Consider the following 24365-nt stretch of genomic DNA (forward strand, 5'->3'; position numbering starts at 1 on the left):
TGTGGGTGTCTGGACACTTTTGATCACATAGTATATTAATATAATGTAATATATGGCACGATAGTGGGTAGTCAAAATAAAACTGGATTGAGCGAGGGTGAAATGAAATGGACTGACTAAATTAGTGATGAGAACATGGCATAATTGTTGATATGAAATGTTCTCAAAATGTTACCACAGAATTCGTGTCTCAAGCAGTTTGGTTAGGGTATCCTGTAGTAATGATATTGCCCCTCTGGTCTCATAATTTTCTTCAAAATAGTGCTCCTGTAGCACAGGCCAAGTATATTATTCCTATGCTCTTACAAAGAGTAGCTCAGCAGACAGTATTTTGTTGATGTATATCCCCCAATTCCATTTAGCACATTATACACACCTAAACATATTAGTCCTCTTTCTCTTCCACAGATTAAAAGTAAATATTCTGATAATTGTTTTGTTCTGTGAAAGACATAATTTCTGGTTTGCCTATTTAAATTGAAATTAGTCTCTTTTTTGTGGTACTTGCTGAGCTGGCTGCAGTAAGCTTTACAACTTTCAGCAATCACGCATTGTGTCAACTTCTCAGTTCAGGTTATTTGCTGCCACCTGGAACTCATCCTGACAATATTATAAAATGTAGAATGTCATGCATAGTTAGTAGCATTTTAGTGATATATTTATAGTTTGGCTAACTATTGAAATGTTACATGTAAAATTGTGGAAGGTATAACTTTACTGAGGATTCTGGGTGATGTGGGAGATTACATCTGTACTGAAGATGGCAGGATCTCTACACCGTGAAGGATTTCGACATCACCTGACCGTGTGCACTGGATCTTATTAACATGATCTGCTCTTTCTTTGCGTCATACCTAATAGGATGGTTGGGGAAACTCATCATATAAAAATGAGTAATACATCAGGCTTTTATGGTGTTATGACGAAGTGTTTTAGGGAGTGTCTGTGTGGCTAATTTCTGACCATACCTTTATTCCAGAACATCACACTAACCAATTTTAACTGGAATATCCAACTAATTACTTCAATATTAATTGAACTGCGTGCATTTTGTGAATTTCCTTTGCTTTCTGCTTTCCATATTTAAAGTAACAGTATCCATGGAAGTCTTGTACAAAATTGAAACTGTAGTACAATATTGCTAGTCTTCTGTAGATCTATGCACTGTACTGCAATCTTTCCAGTGTCATTTTTGAATGTGTATCAGTTGTGGCAAAAAACATACTGATTCAAAAATAGCAAAATGTTGAATTGGAATTGTTTCACATATTGCAGTATTTCTTGAGATTTGACTGGGGTTTTGAGGACTGTGAGTATACAAGGTACATGCATTTGTAACACCACTGAAAGTACCAGCAAAGAACGTTAATTTTGCTGTGAGTGATTGTCCTGTACATCTCGGTTTCTTAATCAGTTATTTTGCAACACTATATATAATATTTCAGACTCAAAACTCTGACAGGAGCAAGGAATACTAGATAGGAAAACTTTAAATATTAGGAGCACAACGTGATTGAAATTTATTTTTTTAGTGTAAGAGTGCTAAATTCTGAGGGCTGTAAAGCCCACAAATGAAGCAGTGCAAGACAGATGCATCCTAGTTTTCTTTGGCCACAACAAAATTAAAAGACGAGCACAATATTTTCTCGATCGTGCCAGCACAGTGTCATAGATGGGTCTCCCTACACCCGGCATTATGTAGAATGTTTGTTGACGATATATATTGCAGCTCTCCGTACTAGACTATCCTGCGCAAGCCTCGTCATCTCTACATAGCAAGTGCAACCTGCTTACCGGAGTCGAGTCTTCGAGTGCCTCTCTCTACAAGTTACCCCCTCTTCCCATCCTTACCGAACTCACAATTTCCTCATTCTTTGAGGTGCATCTTAATAAATCCCATCTTTCAGTAAAGTTGTGCCACAAATTTCTTTACTCCACAATTAAATTGAGTACTACCTCAATTATCACATCTACCCATAAAATCTTCAGCATTTTTCTGTAACACTGCATTTCAAAGCTATTAGTTTACACATTACGAAAACCAATGACTTTCAGATCATGTAACCACTTATTTTATCTGCCTAAATGAACACACACAATAAGATTCGTAAGTTCAAAGTATAGCGTTGCCTTAGATTGAAGTTAGGTTGAAAAGGGGCAAACTGGTTGCAAGTTTGCACAAATAACAAGTGTCGAAGCAAAATAAAGAATAGTTACAAATTGATATGTACTGTAACATATTCTGATGTTTACATTTGTGCCATATTTTATGCATATTCGTTATAAAAACGGAACCTGCAAGGTAAGTTGGCAAGCATTTTTCTGTTATCCAATAAAGGCTGTCCCAAGTGTTTTGGTACATGTACATATAAAGGGGATTCAAAACGAAACGAGCCGGAGGCATAATCAGAGAAACCAGTACCTGTATGTTAGAAGTATTGCCCCTGGCTGTTGAGACACTTGTCCCACTGTGATACACGGCGGTGAATGGCTGTCTCATAAAACTCTCGGGGCTGCGATGTTAACCAGTTCCACATGTACAGCTGGACGTCGTCGTCCGAGGTGAATCGTTTACCCCTCAGAGCCTTTTTAAGGGGACCAAAAATGATGTAATTACAGGGTAATTCAGGGTGGCCGAGAGCCTCCCATTTCAATTTCTGCAGGAGTGCCTGGTCTATGTTGGCCGTATGAGGCTTTGAATTGTCGTGGAGCAAATTACCGCACAGGTGAGATTGCCTGGTCGTTTCGATATGATCGTTTGGCGAAGGGTGATCAAGGTTTGCGAGTAACGCTGGGGATTCACCGTATCCTGTGCTGCAGGAAGAGAATCAGAAGGGGGCCATCTTGGTCAAAGAGGAATGTCAGCATAAGCACAAACCATTCACCTCAGACGACTATGTCCAGCTGTACGTGCATAACTGGTTAACATTGCAGCCCTGGGAATTTTAGGAGACAGCCATTCACCGCCGTGTATCACAGTGGGACAAGTGTCTCAACAGCCAGGGTCAATACTTCTGACATACAGGTACTGGTTTCTGTAATTATGCCTCCGGCTCGTTTCTTTTTGAACAGTACTTATACATCAGACATGGGACTGTGTTGCGTACACACAATATTGTAATTAAACAACGAAACAGAAATGTATGGATGGCTTCTGATATATATTAATATTGGCATAGATGTGCAACACAATGTCTAAACTGTATACCAGACTGTAATGTGGAAATATTTGGCCACTTTCTGGAGAAAACGATCTCATATTTTTAAAAATCGTCTAAGTACAGGATATTAATTTTTGTAAGACTCAAGTCACCCAAGCAATTTTATTTTATTAATTTTGTAAATTCGTGTGATTTATATTGCATTAATAATTCAAGCAGACAATATTCCTCTCTTAAATCATTGTAGCCTAACGGGCTGGCAATCCAATTAATACCTAGATGATGTTTTTCAGCATACCCCCCCTCCCCTCCCCGAAGTGGACACCATTTTCATAAGTCGTAGGGAATGGTAGGCTATTGATTTAAAATCACTTGTCAGCAGAGGAAATACTAAATGCTTCATTTATAAATAAAGTGCTTAACTTTGAAATGTTTTTCCTCATGTTTACAACTTAGAAAACGTCACTTGGGTATGAAACCTTTCAAAACACTCAAAAACACAAAGGCCTGTGTTATATGGCCTGCAGTAGTATCTGGTATCTTTCCTCACTACCTTTCCTGCAGCTTCCTCTTGTTCCCAACAGACCTTGCGTCTTCTAGCTTTGTTTGTTTCTTTTCTGTTAGTGGAAGTTTCTCAGGAAAATGGCCTACTATGAGTCTGTCTGCACTTGTACAGGGTGCATTCAAGTTCTAAGGCCTCCGATTTTTTTCTGATTAACTACTCACCCGAAATCGATGAAACTGGCGTTACTTCTCGACGTAATCGCTCTGCAGACGTACACATTTTTCACAACACTGACACCATGATTCCATGGTAGCGGTGAAGGCATCTTCAGGAGTCTGTTTTGACTACTGGAAAATCGCTGAGGGAATAGCAGCACAGCTGGTGAATGTGCGGCCACGGAGAGTGTCTTTCATTGTTGGAAAAAGCCAAAAGTCACTAGGAGCCAGGTTAGGTGAGTAGGGAGCATGAGGAATCACTTCAAAGTTGTTATCACGAAGAAACTGTTGCGTAATGTTAGCTCGATGTGCGGCTGCATTGTCTTGGTGAAACAGCACACGCGCAGCACTTCCCGGACGTTTTTGTTGCAGTGCAGGAAGGAATTTGTTCTTCAAAACATTTTCGTAGGATGCACCTGTTACCGTAGTGCCCTTTGGAACGCAATGGGTAAGGATTACGCCCTCGCTGTCCCAGAACATGGACACCATCATTTTTTCAGCACTGGAAGTTAGACGAAATTTTTTTGGTGGCTTCCATTGAGCTGACTGGCGCTTTGTTTCTGGATTGAAAAATGGCATCCACATCTCATCCATCATCACAATCGACGATAAGAAAGTCGCATTCATGCTGTCGTTGCGCGTCAACATTGCTTGGCAACATGCACTACGGGCAGCCATGTGATCATCTGTCAGCATTCGTGGCACCCACCTGGATGACACTTTTTGCATTTTCAGGTCGTCATGCAGGATTGTGTGCACAGAACCCACAGAAATGCAAACTCTGGAGGCGATCTGTTCAATAGTCATTCGGCGATCCCCCAAAACAATTCTCTCCATTTTCTTGATCATGTCGTCACACCGGCTTGTGCGAGCCCGAGGTTGTTTCGGTTTGTTGTCACACGATGTTCTGCCTTCATTAAACTGTCACATCCACGAACGCACTTTCGACACATCCATAACTCCATCACCACATGTCTCCTTTAACTGTCGATGAATTTCAATTACTTTCACACCACGCAAATTCAGAAAACGAATGATTGCACGCTGTTCAAGTATGGAAAACGTCGCCGTTTTAAGTATTTAAAACAGTTCTCATTCTCGCCGCTGGCGGTAAAATTGCATCTGCCGTACGGTGCTGCCATCTCTGGGACGTATTGACAATGAACGCGGCCTCATTTTAAAAACAATGCGCATGTTTCTATCTCTTTCCAGTCCGGAGAAAAAAAATCGGAGGCCTTAGAACTTGAATGCACCTCTTAACTCCAGATGCTGACTGTGTGTCTTTATTCATTTCCGCTCCTCCTTTTTGAACGAATTGCTTTGCTAATTTACAGATAAAATCTACTAAAGAGCACTTTTTTGATACTGTGAATAATGTTGGCATTCACAACTGCCCTCATAAAAATGTGGATGAAAATCTTATTCCATCATTTTATAGTCTTTTGGTGGAAGGGATAGTAACTCCTCAGCATGTCTCCTCTGTCAACACCCATTTTAAACCAGTTGTAGTCTAGTACAACATCTGACTTTACTACCTCAACATATCCACTCCAGGATTTTACACTGACATGCGAAGCAGTCATCTTGTGCTGTGTTGACAACATGTGTACAACACGTTTGTCTTTCCATTTCAAGTGGGAAAGGTGTCCTTTTCGACGAAATGTCACTTCTCCTGTTTTTAGTATTAGATTGATAGGTCTCTAGGCAAATGTATCCTGTTCTTCATCATAGTTCCAACTCCCAATGTATTTCTTTCCCATAGTTCTTCAAGGAATGCAGGACTTTTATGAAATCTGTGCATGTACACCACATGTCCTTTTCCCACGTAAGAGGAACATAGGCTCAGCAGTAGGGATTTGACAGAATTGTAAACAGTTCCTTTTCCTCCAGTATGAACTTCAGCATTCCACATGTAACCTGTTTTTGCATCACTTACAAAATACCGTTTTATTCCATATTTCCCTGGTTTGTCTTTCGAATAAACACGGAGTCAAATACTGCCTCGAAAAGGACATGTATTGCTTCATCTACAGTCAGATTTCGCGATGGATAAAAGACTTATCTGCACCTTTCTGTGAAAAAAATCACAGACAGGTCTTATTTTATGCAGAGGGTCATGGCCTGGTCCTTTTTTAGGTATCAATAGCGCATTATTGTTCACATGCACCATCCCGAGTGTGACAAAAAAATATGTCTCGTGTCATTAGGTGAGAAGCAAATGATGAAGCAAGTACAGGATTTTCAGACCAATAATCCCTACGTTTAGGTTTCTTTACAGCACACATATGCAAAACGATTGCAAAAAAATTGATATACTTCATGTATCCTCACTGCTCTCCATTTCTTCCATAAAGATTTTGGTTTGATTCTGTTCTGACAGCGAAGTTCAGAAAATATATATATCTCTCTGACCTTACTCTTAGAAACACGCAGTGATCACAAAGTTGCAACTAACGGTCTAGTTCTGCTGATAATGTATCGACAGGAACCTGAATTCCACTCGTTACTTCAGACAGAGGTAATTCAGGAATTGGATCAAAATGGCGCATTCATTATGAAGGGGTTGACAAACCTGACCAGTAGGAATGTGTGCATTTGCTTTTTCATACTCACCACCGTCGCTCCTATCAGCAGCACAGGTTTTGCCCTCCAGCTCGCATGAGTCGTCGTCGTCTTCTGAAAAATCACCGATGTCGTCCGAAAGATCGTCAAGTTCTGAGCCATTGTTCAAGAGTTCTTTAACTTTGACAAGCGATGATGTTAGCCATATTCACTACTTAAATGTTTTTACATCCAGGAAGGATGCACACAATGGCACGACACGGCAGCCGACATGGAACAAAACGACCTTCAACAATATTGCGAGCGCGCTCGCAGTTCAACCACAGTCTAACAAGTCGCGACACTCACCGCTGCAAAAGTTGTTGCCGTTTGGCAGATGGAGCGACACTAGCGCTCCACGCGGCGGGTAAGGTGAACGTCAGACGCGTCGTAAGCAGCATCCATTTCCTACGTAATTTACGAAATATTTGAGTTATTTTCTTGCCTCCAAGGGTTGGTGTAGTATCAGTAGGCATATATGTTTCTAAAAATGATTCTAAAATAAGCGCAAGTATGGACAAAAATCATAAATAGAGTGGCAAGCTACAATGCATTCGTGAAGAAACACTTGTGACGTTGGATAGAAATGCAGCTTACCACTTTGATATCAAAAGAATATAAACACACAGATTCAAACGTAAGAAGCACAGACATGTACCTCTACATGCAAAAGCGATCGCCAGCTCATGTATCGTTTTGTAGGCCTACTGTGTTTGTCATTGTCGCCTATTGCCACTAGTTCATCTTTATATTATTCTAAGTGGGACAAGCAACTGCCAAATAGTGGGAGTTGAAAACATTTTAATAAGCTGATTACATTACATTTCATGCAGAACCAAATATTTGAATCATTTTCAAACAATGTCAGTGAACAAGGTGCTAACAAAATAATATCATCACACGAAGGAAGCAAGGAAAATTAAGTGACTTAACAACAGAAGTGAATTAAATACATACCAAACATTACGCTTTTGTAAGACTCAATTAACTGCACTTAATGTAACCACTTCATCGTCAAAGCAGGTCTGTGTTAACGATTCACACGTATCTGGCACTGATACGTGGAGAGCTGAACTGGCTGCATCTGTCTCACAGGACTGTTTTACAGCTTTAGATGGATTGCTGAATCTTTGTGCAGTTTCCTCTTCATCGTCAGATGAAGTGGCTTATTTGGGATGTGAAACAGTGGGGTACTGCATTCCACGGGAGTTTATTATTGTCTGTGTTCATGAACTGGTTTCGTTCGAAATGTAGCGAACAAAAACTAACATTATTATACAGGTAAACTGGGTCTTTTTTCATTAGGTCTTCTCTTCTGCTATTAACTAGCTATTTTCTGCTTCTAACACGAAACATTAATCATTATTACACATGTAGTTTGAAAGTGAATCCTGACAATACAGTTTTGTAACATGATTGTATATACCTCTCAGGATCCTTAGGAATTATGAAAAAAAGATAGCTGTGGTGTCTTCTTCCTGTTGTTGCTGCAATTTATTGCACTAAAAACGCTCCCGCTTGTAAAAACCACTGTAGAAATCAAAATAAACAACCACTACTCGCTTTTACGATCGCGGCGAACTCACAGTTTAACTTGCTGGCCGCTTGGGGCGGTGCTAGCGCGGAAGGCAACAAAATCGAGGCGAAGTCTCGCGACTGTTATGTTAGACTGTGGTTCAACTAACGCTGGTACAATTGGCGAGAGACTGGCGCGCGCTAGCCAACAACAATGCACTTACGACAATCCAAACAACTAGTCTCGCCACTTACAAACATATAACACGCGTTTAAATCACAAATAAGTTAAGTCGGAAGTGAACAATGTATGACATATGTCAGTCGGATTTTATGGTTAAAACACAGTGGACGTATCTAGTACGTCTGTCGGTTCCAATGTGTTAATAATGTAATCATCGATCTTCATGAAAAACTGTAGGAACTTGGGTTGACCAATATATATTTTGATATCCTCCTATAAAGGTAACTACAATGCCATAGTGACTCACTCCCCCCTCCCCCACCCATCCGACACCGATATACAGGTTTCAGTGACAGACTGATCTGTAGTATATCCTGAGATCTAGGTATGACTGGAAGGTGACAGTTTGTTTGTGAGTACATAGGGGTTCCATTACATAGTTTTCTATCCATAAAGGTATATAGTTGAAAGTAGAAACTAAAATGTCTGCACCGTGTGGCAGTGAGATGAAGACTTCTGAACGATGAGAACATTGACAATTACTGGACGCAGTTAAGCATGAAATGTTTTATCTTCACACATTTACATAATTTATCAATCTAGTCACTTATGTCAAAAACCTGTTGCCTTAAGATAGTAAAAAAGAATAAAGCAGCAGCCAGGAGACATGATGTCACACGTGTGTAAATGGTTCACACCTAATGTGACCTACCCTTCTCTCTTTGGTCCGTTTCTTTCGCTGATCCTTCCTCTTTATTTCTTCCTTCTTCATACCGCAGTTATATCTCAGGGTTTTCAATGCAGAAATGTAGTGAGAGAGGGGCACATATGTGTGGTGGTTCATGATATCGTAGTGCTGTGACGGAGCGTCACTCGTGCCTCTGGTTTGAGAAGACTGATCACTGAAGTACGAACATTTTTCAACAGAAAAAAACAGGTATGTGCTGTCTTTTCATTTAAAACTATAAATAATAGCGAAGCTATTACTATCTATTGTTCTACTAAACTGAACGAGCGCAGCACCATTGATGAAGTTTCTTCCGCGAAAGAATAATAATAAAAAAAAATCCTCATACAATTCAGAAATCAATCACAGTTAGAGTAGCCGTTGATGAAGTTTCAACGTCGTAAGAAGTTTGTTAATACCAATTATCTGAAATAAAAAAAAACTCATCCAATCCAGAAATCACTCACAGTTACAGTAATTAGTTTCTGATGTGTGTGTAGTGGTCATTGATACTTAAAAGATTGTTTCAATAATTCTATAAATGTCCGTTTAAGAGTTGCTAACCAACATATCAACAAGTTGACAATACAGTGATTCATGTTTATCATACCTCGACAGTAAATCGCTTCTCGCTTGCTTTAAGCATCAAGACGATTACTATGCTGCTCATATAAGTCTTTGACAGTTATTATCAAGCTAATGCCCGTAAATTGCGGTTAGTGTTACTGAATCACACACGCAATGATTACGACCGATATCAAGCCTCGTATCTTAAACTCGGCGCCGATATTTGAGAATTCGCACGCAATTTGTTTCCACCAAAGTCGTGCCGTGGTTCCCTAGAATAATTTTTAAATCAACTCTGGGTTGTAAATTAACAATTCTATGCTCATTCATGAAAGTTACAGATGATCTGCACTCGACAACTACTTGATCGCGCACTCTAGCAACACTGAAGTTTTTTTTTTCTTATGAAGAGAAATCATATCACACATGATGCAAAAATGTGGTATGTTATGTCAAAACATATTTATATCTATATCATTAAAACTCATTACCTATTAAGTGTTATACGTAATTAAATTCTTTACTCTGTAAATATTCAATAAAATTTAAATGAATTACATGATCCAAGATGGCGCCGTGCGGTAAAGTCGTAAGTGAAAACTGCTCCAGTAAAAACGAACTTAAAAGTGCAAACAACTGCAAGATTTGTGACAAGAAAGTATTAAAGGGTATCCAGTGTATCAATTGTCGCCGTTGGTTTCATGAGAAATGTTCCAAAATAAGCATAAAATTTGTATCTGACGATTTTACGTGGTCTTGTCTTAAGTGCGTTGGTGATGCTTGTGAACGCAAATTCAAAGACGTAATCAGAAAAAAGGACGAAATAATCAGAGCACTTCAAATTGATATGTTTGTTCTAAACAAAAAGTATAATGCTCTGAAGAATAAAGTGCACTTTTGGAAAAGAAAATACATTTCTCTCCATCGCTAGAAGATCACAATAAAGAATCCGATGTAAACAAAGCGGACATGTTGATTTACCATACAAGTTGTACTTCGCCAAAAGAAGACAGCTATCAACATCAGGAAACCGAGAAAGACATCTCAGCGTCGTGTAATGACGGTTTTTCAAAGGAATATGCTAAGTGTCCGTCAAACAACAGCTCAGCAGTGGAAAAACGGCTACAAAAGATGAAAGTGAAATTATTTGGCGATAGTCATACACGAAACATTCCGGAATTATTGACGAACAACGTGAATGACAGTGTTCAAGTTTCTGGCATTGTAAAACCGGGAGCAAATTTCGATAGCGTAACGGTGAGTGTTAACGAAGAATGTTCTGATTTCACAAGTACTGATTGTGCTGTGCTCATAGGGGGTGCTAACAACGTCTACAGGAACGAAGCTAGTGCCTTTATCAAGAAGCAGTTTAGAGTGCTGCGGTTTCTGTACTTCATCAATATCATCGTAACAACACTGCCACTAAGGTATGACTTACCAGACTGGTCGTGCGTAAACAAAGAAATTAGACTTACTAATTTAAAGATGAAAAAATTCTGCGCCAAGTTTGTAAATGTTAAGGTGATAGACATTAATAACTATGAAAGAAACTGTTTCACTTACCATGGAATGCATCTCAACAAATACGGTAAAAGGATGCTAGCTTTTAACATAAACAATGCTCTTAAAGAGGTCTCTCTCGTCAACGAAATTAGAAGTAAGCCTGTTATTGTGCTGGGCGATCCTTCACAGGGAAACTAACAGAGTGGACCAGTTCCCATGGAATTTGGTCCACGAGTAACACAATAAAGGAATGCAATTTAGAATTAAAGACCCACGCAGGTGCCACATTCGATGACCAATTAAATGATTCTCTGATTGATTTAAAACGTAATAATTTCATAATGCATCTTAATATAGGCGGTCTATCAGTAGGAATGATGAACAAATTGTATGAACTACAAGTATTTTTGGAGAACACATGTACTGTAAAAGTTATATGCTTAAACGAGCACTGGCTTCAAAGTGAAAATATAAACTTGATAAATTCACTTTCAGGTTACAATTTAACAGCGAGTTTTTGTAGAAAAAACGGTTTTGGAGAATCGTGCATTCTAGTAGAAGAATCACTAAGCTTTGAAGTCAGGCAGACTTTTAATTGCTTGAACGAGGAACTACTATTTGAAAGCTGCTGCATTGAACTTTTGGAATACGGCATATTAATTATTAGTATATATCATATCCCTGACTATTACGCTACATGTGCATTTTTAGACATACTTGAAACCTTGTTATATACACTCCTGGAATTTGAAATAAGAACACCGTGAATTCATTATCCCAGGAAGGGGAAACTTTATTGACACATTCCTGGGGTCAGATACATCACATGATCACACTGACAGAAACACAGGCACATAGACACAGGCAACAGAGCATGCACAATGTCGGCACTAGTACAGTGTATATCCACCTTTCGCAGCAATGCAGGCTGCTATTCTCCCATGGAGACGATCGTAGAGATGCTGGATGTAGTCCTGTGGAACGGCTTGCCATGCCATTTACACCTGGCGCCTCAGTTGGACCAGCGTTCGTGCTGGACGTGCTGACCGCGTGAGACGACGCTTCATCCAGTCCCAAACATGCTCAATGGGAGACAGATCCGGAGATCTTGCTGGCCAGGGTAGTTGACTTACACCTTCTAGAGCACGTTGGGTGGCATGGGATACATGCGGACGTGCATTGTCCTGTTGGAACAGCAAGTTCCCTTGCCGGTCTACGAATGGTAGAACGATGGGTTCGATGACGGTTTGGATGTACCGTGCACTATTCAGTGTCCCCTCGATGATCACCAGAGGTGTACGGCCAGTGTAGGAGATCGCTCCCCACACCATGATGCCGGGTGTTGGCCCTGTGTGCCTTGGTCGTATGCAGTCCTGATTGTGGCGCTCACCTGCACGGCGCCAAACACGCATACGACTATCATTGGCACCAAGGCAGAAGCGACTCTCATCGCTGAAGACGACACGTCTCCATTCGTACCTCCATTCACGCCTGTCGCGACACCACTGGAGGCGGGCTGCACGATGTTGGGGCGTGAGCGGATGACGGCCTAACGGTGTGCGGGACTGTAGCCCAGCTTCATGGAGATGGTTGCGAATGGTCCTCGCCGATAACCCAGGAGCAACAGTGTCCCTAATTTGCTGGGAAGTGGCGGTGCGGTCCCCTACGGCACTGCGTAGGATCGTACGGTCTTGGCGTGCATCCGTACGTCGCTGCGGCCCGGTCCCAGGTCGACGGGCACGTGCACCTTTCGCCGACCACTGGCGACAACATCGAGGTACTGTGGAGACCTCACGCCCCACGTGTTGAGCAATTCGGCGGTACGTCCACCCGGCCTCCCGCATGCCCACTATATGCCCTCGCTCAAAGTCCGTCAACTGCACATACGGTTCACGTCCACGCTGTCGTGGCATGCTACCAGTGTTAAAGACTGCGATGGAGCTCCGTATGCCACAGCAAACTGGCTGACACTGACGGCGGCGGTGCACAAATGCTACGCAGCTAGCGCCATTCGACGGCCAACACCGCGGTTCCTGGTGTGTCCGCTGTGACGTGCGTGTGATCATTGCTTGTACAGCCCTCACGCAGTGTCTGGAGCAAGTATGGTGGGTCTGACACACCAGTGTCAATGTGTTCTTTTTTCCATTTCCAGGAGTGTAGATTGAAGGTAGAAAAGTTATGTAAAAAGGTCATGAATTTGTGCTGACTTTAACATAAATGTAAGGGCTGATAACAGGTTTGCCATGTGTCTGAAGAACATGTTATCTACAAATGGCTTAACATTCAACTTTAGTGAGTACACTAGAATAACAGCATCTTCTGCAACATGTATAGATAATATAGTGAGCAGCATCAACTATGGTACTACAGAAAAGTTCATCATAGAATTAGGTATATCTGACCATTCAGCCCTTTTTCTCTCATTGCCAAATTTAGAAAAAACTGTAACAGTGAAACGAGTCAGGAACTTTAGCCAACACAATATGAATACATTTGTATCAAGGCTAAATGAAACATTCTGGTCTTTCAGCAAGCAGAACTCAGTAAATACAAACTACAATGCTTTTGTATCAGAATTCATGAGTGTTTTCAATGAATGCTTCCCCTTCATAACAGCACGTGACAAAAACTGTAAAAATAACTCATGGATAACTGAAGGCATCAGGATATCTAGTATTAGAAAGAGGAAACTGCACATGCAAGCAAAGAACAGCCATGATGCAGAGTTTGTCAGCTATGTAAACAAATACAAAAGAATATTTGGTAGAGTAGTTAAACAGGCAAAACAAATGGCAAACAGTAAGTACATATCAGATGCCACAAATAAATCAAAAGCTGTATGGCAAATTGTCAGGAGTGAAATTGGTGCAGAAAAAACAAGAAGTTTTAGTCATAAATTAGAAATAGATGGGGAAATGATTACAAACGCCAGACATATTTGTGAAGAATTCAACAGGTATTTCATAAATTCTAACAAAATTGACAAACTCCCTCCTCCACATGTAAGTCCCAATATAATGCAGCACAGATCAGTAGAATTTAAATTCACTAAGGTATCCTGCTACAAGGTGGCTAACATTATAAAATCCCTAAAAAATCTCAAATCTGAGGGCTGGGATGAAGCCCCAACAAAAATAATAAAGGCGGGATGTGATAATATTGCACCCCAACTCTGTCACATAATAAATCAATCGTTTGATGAGGGCTGCTTTCCGGATAGGCTGAAGTATGCGGAAGTTCGACCTATTCACAAAAAGGGCAGACAAGAGGAGATAGGAAATTTTCGCCCAGTATCAATATTACCAATTATTTCTAAAATATTTGAGCGAGTAGTTTGTAACCAACTAGAGAAATATAACAAAAAACATAACATTATTCTTAATAATCAGTATGGATTCAGGAAGGGCCGAAGCACTGTGCATGCTATTAATGAACTAATCACTAAAATAAGCAAATGCCTCGATAACAAGGAGAGTGTATCCGGTATCTTCTGTGACCTGAGTAAGGCATTTGATATGGTAAACCATAAGCAGCTGCTCCTCAAATTAGCTTCTTATGGCTTCCATGAAAAATCTTTAAATTGGTTCAAGTTGTACCTCAAAAATAGGAAACAGAGAGTAGTTAGACAAGATAAGGGTAAGAAAGCTTGCTCTAGTTGGAAGGAAATACAAGCAGGAGTCCCCCAGGGGTCCATACTAGGCCCGTTACTATTTCTATATTATATAAATGACATGCCAGGTAAGGTAACTTCAGATACGATTCTGTATGCAGATGACTCAACAGCAGTAGTCTGCTGCAAAAACACTGAAGAATTAGCGCAGAAAACAAAACAGACTCTTCAAGAACTAGAAAGTTGGATAAATAATAATGCTGTGAAACTAAACTCAACAAAAACACAAATTGTACAATTCAGGACCAAAAAAACTGTTGAATATGTAACAAAGTTAAGTTATGAAGGCAGAGAACTGATAACTGCAGATTCTGTCAAATTTCTGGGAGTGACCATAAATAAAAACTTGACATGGACTAATCATGTGGATTGCTTACTGAAACGGTTAAATAGTTTTGTTTACGCAATGAGGGTTCTGAACAAAGTAACTGACTTAAGTGTTAGGAAAATTGTGTATCATGCATATTTTATATCAGTTGTAAGATATGGGATAATTTTTTGGGGAGTTGAAAAAGGTAGCCTCCTCAGAGTGTTCAAGCTACAGAATGTTTTGGATGCATATGTCAAGATTGGGGCATAGTATATGTGGTATATAACCTTGTTACTGATTTGGGGTACACCCTTGTTCCACAATAGGCTTCTGACACTCTTTTGAAATGCTTCTGCTTTTCTTTCATGTTTTCCATCTGCCTATATCATGCTTCCTAGGTACTTGAAACTCTCCACTCTCCTCAATCGTTCCCCACCAATTGTTATTCCAGTTGTTTCTCCCTCCTTTGTCCTTGTTTTGATAAACATCTCACTCTTCCTTAAACTAAATTTCATCCCATATTCTTGTACTGTTTGCTCCCACACGTCCAACTGCTCTTGTACTTCCTCCTCCTTATTCCCCTCAATCACCAGATCATCTGCAAACACCATAGCTTTCATCTTTCCTTGACCAATTACTTGTGCTGCTGAAGTCATTATATCATCCATCACTACAATGAAGAGTAATGGTGAAAGTACCCTTCCCTTCCTCAAGCTATTCTTCTGTTCAATCCAAGCTTATCTCTGTCCTCCCACTTTCACACAGCTCACACTTCCACGGTACATTTCCCTTATCCTCCAAAAAAGCTGTTTTGCTACTCCTCTGTTCTCCAGAGCTTTCCACACTTTTCTTTTACATACACTTTCATAGGCTTTTCCAATGTCAAGGAAGGTCATTAGTAGATCTATTCCATATGCATAGAGCTGCTCCTGCAATAAAATTAGATCCACTGTGTATCTTCCTGTTCTGAAGTCATGTCGCTCTTCTCTCATCCCTCCTCCTAATTGTGCCTGAATTGGTCCTTCCGACATTTTCTCAAAAATCTTTGCACAACGACTCACCAATGTTATCCCCCAATAGTTTGTGTACTGTTTTCTATTTCCCTTGTGAAAGACCAAGACAATTATTCCCTTCTTCCAGTCTTCTGGGAGCATCTGTCCTCCCTGTCCAAGTCTCCACACAATTATCATTACTCGATATATCTACTGTATCTCCACCTCTCCTGCTGCTCTCACCATCTCTACACTTAGTTCGTCCAGACCTGGTGACTTCCCTCCCTTCATCTTGCCCAATGCCTCTTCCACCTCTCCCCATGTAAAGTCCTCCTCAGCTTCTTCCTCCTCATCCAGGTCTCCATTCGGGTTCAGGAGTTCTTCGAAATACTCATTCCACATATTCTCGAGTTCCTCCTTATTCTCGACATCGTGGCCACTTTTGTTCAGCATTCGGACATAATCTATCGTACCACTCTTCCTCTTACTTTTAATCATTCCATTTAACACCTTTTTTGAACCTTCACTATCCTCCTCCACCATTGTCATTCACTGTTCCGTCCACTTTCTTTTCTCCTCTGCCGCCAATCTTTTTGCTTGTTTCTTTTTGTTGCTTCTCTCTACTGTTCACTTCTGGAACCGTACCCTAAAGGATCTCTTCTTCTTCTGTACCATACTCTTTGTTTTATCATTCCACCAGGGTGTTTCTTTCCATCTTTTTTGTTGTTCGTCCTCCAACATATTGCTTCTGCCACACTTACTAATGTTCCCTCGAAACTACCCCATTCCTCTTCTACCAGTTTTGGTTCATCCTTTGGGATGCTTTCCTTTACTACTTGTAGATACTGTAGCTTGCTTTCTCCCTCCTTCAACTTCCATACCCTTACACATCTTTCCCGGTTTTCTGTCCCTTTATTATTCTCAGTCCCTCTCAGGTTCATTACCAGTAAATGGTGGTCGCTATCCGAGGCCTCTGATGGTATTACCTTAATGTCAACGATGTTTCTGTCGATCTCACTATTGTACAGGAAGTAGTCAACTATCGACTTTCTCTATAAGTCTCGACTGTGCCAGGTAATCTTGTGGCTGTGTCTCTTTGTGAACTGAGAGTTCCCAACCGGCAAGCCATTTCTTTGAGAGAACTCCAATAGTCTTTCACCTTCTTCGTTTCGGCAGCCCCAACCCTCTGCTCCGAGGACACTTTTACAGCCTTGTCTCTCTCTTCCAATGTGTGCTTTTGAATCCCCCATTACTATTACATTCTTCCTTTCCATCTGCTTCTGCATTTCCTCTTCAAACTCTTGCTTCTCCTCAGAAGTGCAACTCACCTGTGCCACATACACTTCTATTGTCTCTGAGGTCATCCCCTTGAGCGATACCTCGATCTTCGTCATCCTATCACTTATTCTCTTCACTTACTCTTTTAATCCATCTCTTACTATTCCCGCTCCACTGCTAAAATAAGTAAATAAAAATATTAAAATTAAAAATGTCACATCCTGCATCTCACATTCTACAATAATCTATGCAAATGTCTTCAACAGCCAAATTTCTACTGGTCGATTCAATATTATTCGTTGAATCCATTTAAGTCTGAGTCTCCCTGTGCACCTTCTGTTTATACAGCTGTATTCAAATATATTAGAAGGTATTCTTTATTGTCCCATTCTCATCAAGCAACCAAAAAACTTTTCTGCATTATATTTAATCTATTATGGTATGTTTCTACTGTGTTAGTACCCTTACTCCTCCTCTCTCCTATGTTCCCAACGGGAGATTCTTTACGCCCGGCTTAGTCTATTTCTGCGGACTAAGTCTTAAGCATGTGGCACTCCAAACTGTAGAAAATAACTAGCTCAATAATGGCTTTTATAATTGTTAAGTTTTTTCTTTATCCAATTTTTGTGGACCATAAAAGCAAGCTCAGTTCTGATATTGCCTTCTTTCCTGAGCTCAATCTGTTTCTCAAGCCAGGTTCACATGTTCTCTCTCTATTAATTATACTCCCCAGGTATTCATAATTATTGATGGTTACATTGTCTGATGTTTCAAGAACTAACAACTGCATTCCCGTGGTTAAGTACCCTATCTTCTCAATGGACTACTTCATTACCCATCTGTGATATTCTTCTATGAATTTTATAACCATATAGGAGATATCTTCGTGATCTGCTGCAACCACAACCTGGTCATGTACGAATAAAGAGGTACACACTCATTCTGCTGCATTTATTTTTCCAATTCTAAAGGGCAATCTGTAGATATATTATGAATAACACTGCATTGGAGATGACAACTTTAATGTTATACTTTATTTATTTTAAATGTTTTGGAAATGATAGCCCCTACAGTTATTCTCTAGTATCCAAAGTAATACCCCTTAGATATAGTACACACGTACCCACACTTTCTTCAATCTTGGAAGCACTTCTAGAACTCAGTTTTTATTACGGCAATCAACTCATTTGGCAGTTATGCTTTTATCTTAGCGATGGTGCCAAAATTACATCCTTTCACACTTCTTTTGAGCCTCGGGAATAGAAAAAAATCACAGAGCGCCATTACTGGTGAATATGGTGACTGAGATAATGTAACAATTTTGTTTTTTACCAAAAAATCATAAACAAGCACTGAAGTGTGAGTGGGAGCATTATTGTGAAGCAATTTCCATGACTTGTTCTGCCACAATTCTAGTCACACAAATGGCAGGTAACTTCCACATAGCATTCCTTATTTACCATACTACCTCAAGCAGAAACCATGATGTACTACCCCACTGTAATCAAAGAAAAGAGTGAGAAGAACTTTCACGTGTGATTGAACTTGTCAAATTTTTTTTGGTCTTGGCTCTTCATGCAGTTTCCATTGGGATGACTGGGCCCTAGTTTCAATGTCACACCTATATTCTGCAGTCATGTTTCCTCACCTGTTAGAACATTCTTTAGAAGTTCTGGATCGTTATCGACTTCATTCCACAATTCCTGAGCTATGTCTACACAATGAGGTTTTTGGTCGAAATTCGACAAGTTCAGAGCAAACTTTGTTGCTACATGTTTTGTGCCCTAAACATCCAAAGAATCTGCTTGGCATGAGCCGAAGGATATGCTAACATTACCAGCAAACTCTCCGATTGTGGTTCGGTGATCTTCCATAACCATTTTCTTTACTTCTTCCACATTATCAACAGTAATTAATGTACTAGGGCATCATTTTCAATATCTTCTCGACCATCTTTGAAACATTTATACCATTCAAAAACACTTGTCTAACTCATAGTAGATTCGCAAAAGCCACAGTCAATATTTTGAATGCAGTGCTGCACTTTGTTCCAATTTTTAAGCAAAGTTTAATGCAAATTCTTTGATCCATCTTTTTCAAAAGTAGAAATTCTCCAAGCACTTAGAAAAACACATAACATTTTCAACTGTCAGCAATATGCTAAATACTCCAAACACCCGAAAACGCAAACGTACACCATGAACATATGTACCGATGAAATAAAAGGAATTTTGAAAATCGAATGTATAAATCCTGCGAAATTAAGAAATTCCTCTTACTTTTTGATCACACCCTGAGCGAGCGTGTGTGTTATACTTCAGGAGATACAAGGTCATAAACAATGAGATGTGTGGGAAAATGCCACATCATGTATGACATTTTAATTTATTTTTTCTGTGTTACTAACATAATAAATTTTGTAGACAGTATCCACATACACCACTAAATGTACCTACACAAAGACATATTATGATACACAGTTCAAGAGATATTACGTAAAACACTTAGATGCATTAAAAAAAAGGTCGCATCATCCATGAAGCTTCAATACATTTATTCTTTATGGCAACACTCCTGTAGTCAAGTCCACTTAAGGAAACTCCTGGCACCTGGCAGTGCTTTTGACAGCTTTCAACTGCAAAGTGCAATTGTCTGTAAGCAAAAACAATAACTAGCTATGGAGAGGTGTTTCCATGCAGAGATTTACAAAATTGTGCTGTAGACACATGAAGCAGCTGTACTTATACATGTGTACATTATGCATATTTCCTTGCTCGAGTGCTTCACGATTTTGGAGGTGTTTTCATGAATACAGGAACATGTAATGTTTTTGATATTACACTACAAACACAGTTCAGTTCTTGTTTCCATTTGTAACAGGAAACTGGCAAAATGAATATGCACACAATGCCAGGTTTATCAACTAATACTTCTTATATATAACAGGTCAGTGGTGTATTGTTCCACTGCTATAAACTGCTTGGTTAATGGGACTTCCTCATAAGCTTTCTCAAGATCTGTTAACACTAAATGTGTTGCCAAATTTCTTTCATGTGTTTTTTGATCAGCTGACATTGAGATTACGTTTCATCCACCTGACAGTCTTTTCTATTCCTTCTGCACTGCTGCTTCCACATTCACATTACCAGATGGTATAAATCCCGTCTGTACTCACTAAACAGCTTTTTGTAACTCTTCTCCCACTCATCTACACATTTATGGAACATGACTTCTTTCTAGACTATCTGCTATGAGGTGTTTTATTGTTCTCAAAGCATATCTTACATTGGTACCTCCCACAAACCTACTGTGTCATGTCACCTGTTTTGCTCTTTAAATGTCTTTTTAATCACTGTATTGCACCTTTGAAAGTTCTCCCTATCCTTATGGTCTTGAGTACTTCACCACTCCTGATATAGATGTTTCTTCTCTTTCTCTATTTCCTCAATACCCTTTGTCCACCATTCTGGATCCATATTCTCAGAACTATCCTTTAAGCCTAGAGACACTCAATGCACTCATTCATTTCATGGTACAATGTTGCTGTCAGAGATGCATAGATGCTCCTAACATTATTTAATTTGTAGGCCAAACTTGTATAGAAATACCACAGAATTTTGTAAGCTTGCCAAATTATATCCGGATGCTTCAGTTATTGTACTGTGGTTTCATTCTTGCTGTAGGTGTTGATATTCTTATAGGGAACTTTTGCTTTGAAAATAAAATAATCTGCTCCACATTCTGTACTTCTATATGCTCTTAACATCTCTAATTCTGAATTTTGTGGTTGTATCATACAGTCTGTGATGGGTCTTACATAAATATACCTGGGCGCAACCTCGAAGGATTGTATTTTGCTGTGAGGAAGGTAGTAATTCTGTATTCTACATGAGAACACTCCACAAAAGTCAAGTGTTCTTCCACTGCTTTCATACCTATTTCTTCCTCATGTCTTCCAACGAACTCACTGTTTTTTGCCTTTCCTGTCCAGACATTAATGTCCCCCTTTAAGGTATATCTTTCTGTGGATTAATTTCATCAAATCTTTCCAAAAGGGCATTTCTGATTATGTTATCAGTGCCATCTGTCAGTTCTAAGGACATAAACCTTCAGTTTCTCATGTACTACGATTTATACTCCTCCACTGAATCTTTCGCTTTTACTAGTTCTGCTATAAAAATAGACATACTGACCAACTCTTTCACTTCCTGTACCCCTCGCGTTCATCTATGTTAGAACAACGAAGTCTATTTTCATTCTTTCCAGTTCATCAAGAACCTATTTTTCTTTTTGGTTCATACTTTGTATGTTTTCCAAGTTGTGAAGTTCATTAGCCTTTCTTTTGCCTGCATCATTTAACCAAAATTCTGTTTTGATTCCACGGCACAGTGCTGAGATTTTCAGAGAAAATTCATTATTTTACAAGCGATGGGTTACTAGGCCAAAGCATTCGACCCACCCTCGAGGACCAGAATTTTCTGTAAGGGCGTATACCCCTTAGCCAATATATTCTAGTTTTAAAGCACTGGAAACTCACATCTGCCATCTTGTGTCTGTTAAATGACGCACACTAACTGCACACCATGTGTTGCCCGGAGGATACACCAAGGACGTGGAAGTAGGCCTTGTTAGTAGAGATGGTAACTCAGTGTGCATTTTATGAGGTTTCAATGTTATGCAGATATCAGTAACAGACAAATCCAAATTCCCCTTACTAACATTTCTTTTCCTTTGTAAAGGGACTTACAGGATTAAGATTAACCGAAATTGAACCAGCCAACAACATAATATTTGGAGACAACTGTTATGCTTTTATGCATATGAATGCAGCACAGGTCCTTTGTGACATATCTGACGAATGGAATGGACTTTTTGCCTTGAGCACTAAACTGCAATTACAACTATTAGCATCAAATTATTTGGGGGAGAGGGAGAGAGAGAGAGAGAGAGAGAGAGAGAGAGAGAGGGGGGGGAGGGAGGGAGAGAGAGAGAGAGAGAGAGAGAGAGAGAGAGAGAGAGAGAGAGAGATAAGAATGCAAAACACACACCAAAGTATACTATTTGATACTGTGTATCGAGTGTTATGTCACTGTATATTTACGATGGTGTTGATTCCTTTCACATTTTCTGTGTCTCAATTTCGGATAATTCAGTGCGGTCTAGCGGTCTAATAATCGAAGTTGGATACACTATTGCATTATAAAGACTGCACAGATGGAATATATATATATATATATATATATATATATATATATATATATATATATATATGATGGTGTGACTTACCAAACAAAAGTGCTGGCAGGTTGATAGACACACAAACATACACACGAAATTCTAGCTTTCGCAGTCAACGGTTGCTTCTTCAGGAAGAGAGGATATATTGAAGGGAAAGTTCCCATCTCCGGAGTTCGGATAGGTTGGTGTTAAGGGGTAGTAGCCAGATAACCAGGACGGTGTAACACTGTGCCAAGATGTGCTGGCCGTGCACCAAGGCATGTTTAGCCACAGGGTGATCCTCATTACCAACAAACACTGTCTGCCTGTGTCCATTCATGCGAATGGACAGTTTGTTGCTGGCCATTCCCACATAGAAAGCGTCACAGTGTAGGCAGGTCAGTTGGTAAATCACGTGGGTGCTTTCACATGTAGCTCTGCCTTTGATCGAGTACACATTCCGGGTTACAGGACTGGAGTAGGTGGTGGTGGGAGGGTGCATAGGACAGGTTTTACACCCGGGTCGGTTACAAGGGTAGGAGTCAGAGGGTAGGGAAGGTGGTTTGGGGATTTCATAGGGATGAACCAAGAGGTTACAAAGGTTAGGTGGACGGCGGAAAGACACCCTTGCTGGAGTGGGGAGGATTTCGTGAAGGATGGATCTCATTTCGGGGCAGGATTTTAGGAAGTCGTATCCCTGCTGGAGAGCCACATTCAGAGTCTGATCCAGTACCGGGAAGTATCCTGTCACAAGTGGTGCACTTTTGGGGTTCTTCTGTGAGAGGTTCTGGGTTTGAGGGGATGAGGAAGTGGCTCTGGTTATTTGCTTCTGTGCCAGGTCAGGAGGGTAGTTGCGGGATGCGAAAGCTGTTTTCAGGTTGTTGGTGTAATGGTTCAGGGATTCAGGACTGTAGCAGATTCGTTTGCCACAAAGATCTAGGCTGTAGGGAAGGGACCTGTTTCAAACCGTGCAGTATTTGGACCCTGATTCACACAGAACAACAAACTGACCAGCTCACTAGCTTAATGCAGTTGACATCTGCGGGTTTCTCTATATAATTACAACCAGTTTCCTTCCTTTGACAGCTCTAAAGATTAATACTAAAAATAATGTGAGCTTGCGGCATGTTAATGGACGTTTTCTACCACTCCTGACATACCTATTTTTGTCAGAAAGCTGCCTTGTCGCTTCCTCCACCTAAAAACAAGAGAAGATATATCAGTTACTGGAAGCATGAAAATAGGGAATGAAATACAAACTGTGGTAACGTGGTAACAGTTACATCACTTCATGCTTAGGTTCTCCAAAACTTTCACTAATTCTACTTAATTAAATGCTGGAAAGAGAATGCACACATTGGCTGAAGGACATCCTCCTGAAAGGCATAACATCAAGCATCGTTCCTCCAACTCCACCACATACACACAGCTTCTTTCTGCCACCAAAATATCCTCTAGCATCTACCTCTTCCACTTCATGCACCCCCAATATTAAAACAAATGAGAACAGTACCAAAAAATTCTAGACAATGTATTTCTGTAAGTATAGAGACTGCTCCGTCCTCACAGGCTTCCCCCCCAGTTACTGGGATTTGAAGCACAGCATCCACACATCAATTTTCTGAAGCATTACGCCAGACCTCTCAAAAACAGTCTAAGAAATCATCTTTGAAGACTACAAGATTTTCAAGTGCTGTTAAATATAAAACATTTCCAATTATTTAACATACTCACCAATGGCTGGCAAACAAGCATGTTATATACTTTTTCTCCACTTCTACTAAAGTTCTACACTTATTATCAAACAGGAATGTTCGCTAACAAATACTGAATCTTTTTTTAATAATAACGACATTGTATTTTTATTTTCTGGTCCTCTGTACTACTACATAAAGGCAAGTTGTCATTCAGCAAATGTCT

General features: G+C 40.0%; 1 protein-coding gene across 4 annotated transcripts in view; it reads right to left on the reverse strand.

The window, feature by feature from the left end:
- LOC126295497 (zinc finger protein ZFP2-like) overlaps positions 1-24365 on the reverse strand; it is a 242273-nt gene that overhangs the window by 50776 nt on the left and 167132 nt on the right. For all 4 annotated transcript variants that reach the window (XM_049988076.1, XM_049988074.1, XM_049988073.1 and 1 more), the window contains one exon: positions 23606-23643. In XM_049988076.1, coding sequence (XP_049844033.1) covers positions 23606-23643 — 38 coding nt within the window. The remainder of the gene's footprint in view (positions 1-23605; positions 23644-24365) is intronic.

This window comes from Schistocerca gregaria, chromosome 11 (assembly GCF_023897955.1).
Source record: "Schistocerca gregaria isolate iqSchGreg1 chromosome 11, iqSchGreg1.2, whole genome shotgun sequence".
In the NCBI taxonomy this organism is placed as follows: Eukaryota; Metazoa; Arthropoda; class Insecta; order Orthoptera; family Acrididae; genus Schistocerca; species Schistocerca gregaria.